The sequence below is a fragment of the Trichechus manatus genome, unplaced genomic scaffold (assembly GCF_000243295.1).
Source record: "Trichechus manatus latirostris isolate Lorelei unplaced genomic scaffold, TriManLat1.0 scaffold00412, whole genome shotgun sequence".
Classification (NCBI taxonomy): domain Eukaryota; kingdom Metazoa; phylum Chordata; class Mammalia; order Sirenia; family Trichechidae; genus Trichechus; species Trichechus manatus.
Genome location: NW_004444348.1, coordinates 66,862 through 71,573, shown reverse-complemented (window position 1 = coordinate 71,573; position 4,712 = coordinate 66,862). Strand labels below are relative to the sequence as shown.

The window sequence follows — 4,712 nt, the reverse complement described above, 5'->3', positions numbered from 1 at the left end:
ATTGCAGCTAACAGCAACAACAACAAATGTTTAGATACAAATAATTACAAGAAAATTCATATATTTGTCAAAAATTAACTTTCCTTTAGCTTATAACAATCTTTACCTCCACCCTGTAGAGTCACTCAGTGCAAATATAATTTATTTCCATATATCATATTTAGATATATGAAATCAGTTTTTATATCCCTTAAAGTCTCCTATTTTTCAGGATAAATATCCAGAATTGCTTTAAATGTTACTTATATATGTAATTTCCATATTCATTACCATGCAAGTTACATTTTTCTTAACATAAAATACTTGTTTCCAATAACCATCTTAAAAATGGCACCCAGAAAAACCAGAATAGTCAACACAATACTGAAGAAGAACAGAGATGGAAGACTAACACTACCTAAATCCAAGACTTAATATAAAGCTACAGTGATCAAAATGGTATGGTATTGATGAAGGAATAGATACACAGATCAATGGAACAGAATAGAGATCATCAGAAATAGACTCACACAAATATAGTCAACTGATCTTTAGCAAAGGATTAAACACAATTCAATGGAGAAAGGACAGTCTTTTACACAAATGGTGCTGGAACAACTGGACATCCACAAGTCAAAAAAAAAGAATCTAGACACAGACCTTACACCTTTCACAGAGGACTTGACCTAAATGTAAGACACACAACAATACAAGCTCTAGAAGATAACACAGGATAACATTTAAGTGACCTTGGGTTTGGCAATGACTTTTTAGGTATAACACCAAAAGCATGATCCATAAAAGAAAAATTAGTCTCACACAAATAGTATTGAGTAAAAGAATCCAAATATAAAAGAGGACAAGCTATACACTTCTACTTACTTAAAGTCAAGAAATACAAAATGAACCTATGTAGCAGCGATCAGAGTAGTTTCAAAGGGGGTAACTGACTTGGATAAAGGGAGCCTCCTGCAGTGCAGTAAATGTGGATACATGGACATACACACGTAAAATTCATCAAGCTATACATTCTCAATTTGCATACTTATGTAAGTTAAATCCTAATAAAACACTTAGATAGTATTAAGACTAAAAAGAATGTCTCAAGAGCTTTTCTTCAAATTTAATATGGGCTCAATAATTATGATTTCAATTTCTGAAGATGCTTTATCAATGCAGTGATCTAAATATATTTACATTGCTCTCATACATACGTATAAGAACCAAGGAGTTCATGCTATTTAGTGACATAGAGAACATTACAATGCCTGGAGAATTAACACGCCTGATTATGCCAGAAACCTAGTATCCGAGAGGATGGAGAAATTTTAACCTACTCTTGGTATGGTTGTTTACCCAACTTATTACTCTAACAATGTTATTAGACAGATTAACAAAAGCATAATGGCATTCTCATATTTTCTAAGTCCCCTAAAAGTAGGAAATACATTACTGATGTCACAAAAAAAAGAAAATATTATTTCTTAGATGAAAGCACCAATTTCTCAGTTATGGAAAATAACCTTTTATTAACCGAAAAGGCAATATGATATAATAATATTTCACCAAAATGTACAATTATAACTGGTTATGTTAGGTGGATCCCAGTTTTGTTCACCACTAGGTCATATAGACAGTGTAAACTCCAATGTTTCTTACTTATAGCTAAAGCTTATTGCTTCAAGGCAACCAAACAATGATAGCTAGTCTAAAATTTCTGCAGTGGATAAAAGAGAAAGGAAAGGAAAGAATCAAATTATTTTGTACCTGAAAAAATTGTAGACAGAAGAGAATGGTTGAAAATGGATGAAGCAGTAACTGTGAAAAGCATCACTAGTGTGTGTCAACACATTGGTATATACTGATACCCTTTAGTAACCTTCTCCTTCCTCCTCACACACATTCTTCCTGCTAACCACACTCTCCTTCCTCTTCAAAAAAGTCTCTATTTTTTTAAAACAAAGGCTTACAATTTTCTGTTAAAGGATTCTAGGAAGCAGTTCCAAAACATTTGAGCTATACAACACAATAAGGATGTTATGCCTTGGCATAAATGATACAATATACTTGAATAAAGCTGCATTATATAGACATATTCAAATAAACAAGGAATTATTAAGTGCCTCATCTGTTTACAGCTTTGTGATAGTATATGATAGCATTTACTTAAAACCTGCATTTATTATAGCCTGGATTTGTGTCTACATACACACACACACACACACACACACACACACACGCACACCCTGGAAGATTTCTCATATATGAAAGAATGGAATGTCTCGCACACCGAGTGCAACTTCCCAAAGCATTTGGTGAGACCCTGACCTCAGAGAGCATCTGACTTGGTAACACATACGTAGACTCTCTATGTTTAACAAAAATAAATAGGCCAAAAAAAGGAAAATATTAAACAAAATAATTATGAGAGAGAAAATTCAGATTAATTTATCATCTGTAAAGTAATGTGGTCATAGTCAACCAGTAATAAGTTAACCTACCTCCATTTTCAAAAGCAGCAATGTCAGTCCTTGGTTTCCCATCCAACGATGCTTTTATCTCACCTTGCCGTTCAATTAGGCTAAATTTTGTTGGAACCGTAAGACCATCCCCTGGATATGAAAAAATTAAGTCAGCTGAGGAACAATTACGTGATCAAATAAGAAGCTTATGATAGAATATACAAAGTAAAAAGTCTAAAAGTGCAGGTATTATATTCACAACGATCTAATGAACAATAAGTTTCTATGCACATGAATTTTAAGCACATTTTATAATTAAGTCAGCAAAGCAGCAAGTTTCTTGTTCTGTTTAGATAATTTTTCAAGTGGCCATTAAAAGAATTTGAGAGATCTAACACTATTATGTGTGCATAATGTTTATAGCATGTTTTATGTCTTTTTCATACAATGAATTTTGTAACATTTCTTTGTTTTTATCAATTCACCCTGATCAATTTTAGTAAACAGTATTAGAGTCTACTATTGACTACAGAATGTTAATGATACTGTGATTATTATTCTCTTTCTCTTCCTTATACATCCTTATACAATTTTCTTTAAACTGTTAAAAGTATAAATGAAAGAGACATTACAACCTAAAGGAATATTTGATTCTGAATTGGATCTTAGAACAGGAAATAAAAAAATAAATAAAATTCATTTTGCCATAAAGGTTATTAATGGGACAATTGGTAAATTTTTTAAAGTCTATAAATAATAATATTGGATCAGTGTTAATATCCTGATCTTGATAATTATAACATGGTTATGTACAAGTAAAGGGGCATCTGTCTACAACTTACTCTCAAACAGTTCAGAAAACAATAATAATTATGTCAATGTTATGGATTGAACTGTGTTCCCCCAAAATACGTACTGAAGTCCTGACCCCTATACCTGTGAGTGTAATGTAATGTAATCACATTCCATAATGCAATCTAATATAATACAATCAATCAATCAATCAGTTCAGGTCATACCATTGTAAGGTGGATCCTAAACCTAATCACTTCTGAGTTATATAAGGAGCAGCATAGACACAGAGACAGACAAGCACATACGGGGAAGACAGATGTCGTGAGGATCGTCAAGAACCAAGAAAACGTGGGGCTACTGACAAGGAAGAAATCAACCTGATTTGGAATTTTAGCCTCCAGAACTATGAGAAAATAAATTTCTGTTCTTTAAAGCCACCTCACCTATTTGTAGTATTTCTGTTACAACAGCACTAGAAATCTAAGATTGTGTATATGTATATACAGATAGAGTTAAAAATCAAATGTGGTAAAATGTTAAGATTTGGGGGAAATCCAAGTGAAGTCTATATAGGAATTAACAAATTATTTCAAAATAAAAAGCTTTAAAAGCTTAACATAAAGTAAACATACATATCATTGTCTTTATAATCTGTCATTTTGAGTATGTGTTGCTAACTTGGGTTTTCTGGTGTGTGTGTGTGTGTGTGTGTGTGTGTGTGTGTGTGTTTTCTCTATCTGGGTAGTATGGATCTACAAGAAGCCCTGGTGGTGGAATTTTTAAGCACTTGGCTGCTAACTGAAAGATCAGCCGTTTGAACCCAACAGCAGCTCCAAGGCAGAAAAGCCCTGGCGATCTGCTCCCGTAAAGATTATAGCCTGGAACCCCTGTGGGGCAGTTCTACTCTTTCATTTAGGGTCTCTATGAGTTGAAATTGACTCAAGGGCACACAACAACAACATGGATCTGCAACTTGCTCTTCCCTGGATAGTTTCCACCTATCAGCTAGGGCTTTCAGACTATCCTACCATCTGATAGTGTGTTGCTGCCACCTAGCGCCATATGTTTAAATAGTTCACCACATACGGACTTACAAGAATTGCAATCTAGATACTCTTTATCCTGTACTCATTTAGATCTTGGGCAACTTCTCAACTATCTTTCTTTCTTTCTTTTTTTTTTTTTTTGATGGAAGGGATGAATTCAAATCATTCCTACTGCTCCAAAACTTGTTTTTAAGTTCAACCTAGGGAAACACTGCGCTCTTCCTATCATTCTTTCAAGGGCAAAATATTCCCCAACAGCAAAATATGATTCACCACAGAGTAAGTTCCATGAAGGCCAGACCCTTGGAATTGTCCACCAGCATCACCTCTGCACCTAGGAAACTTATTCAATGAACAAATACACCCTTATTTCCCACTAACCTCATTCTCTGATTTATCTTTTGTCCTTTTGGGGCCAAGCTATCTTTTC

General features: G+C 33.9%; 1 protein-coding gene across 1 annotated transcript in view; it reads right to left on the bottom strand.

Annotated features, from left to right (window-relative positions):
* The window catches only part of CUNH12orf50 (chromosome unknown C12orf50 homolog), a 44,600-nt gene that overhangs the window by 20,406 nt on the left and 19,482 nt on the right, over positions 1 to 4,712 (bottom strand). The window contains exon 7 of the mRNA XM_023725800.1: positions 2,481 to 2,591. Coding sequence (XP_023581568.1) covers positions 2,481 to 2,591 — 111 coding nt within the window. The remainder of the gene's footprint in view (positions 1 to 2,480; positions 2,592 to 4,712) is intronic.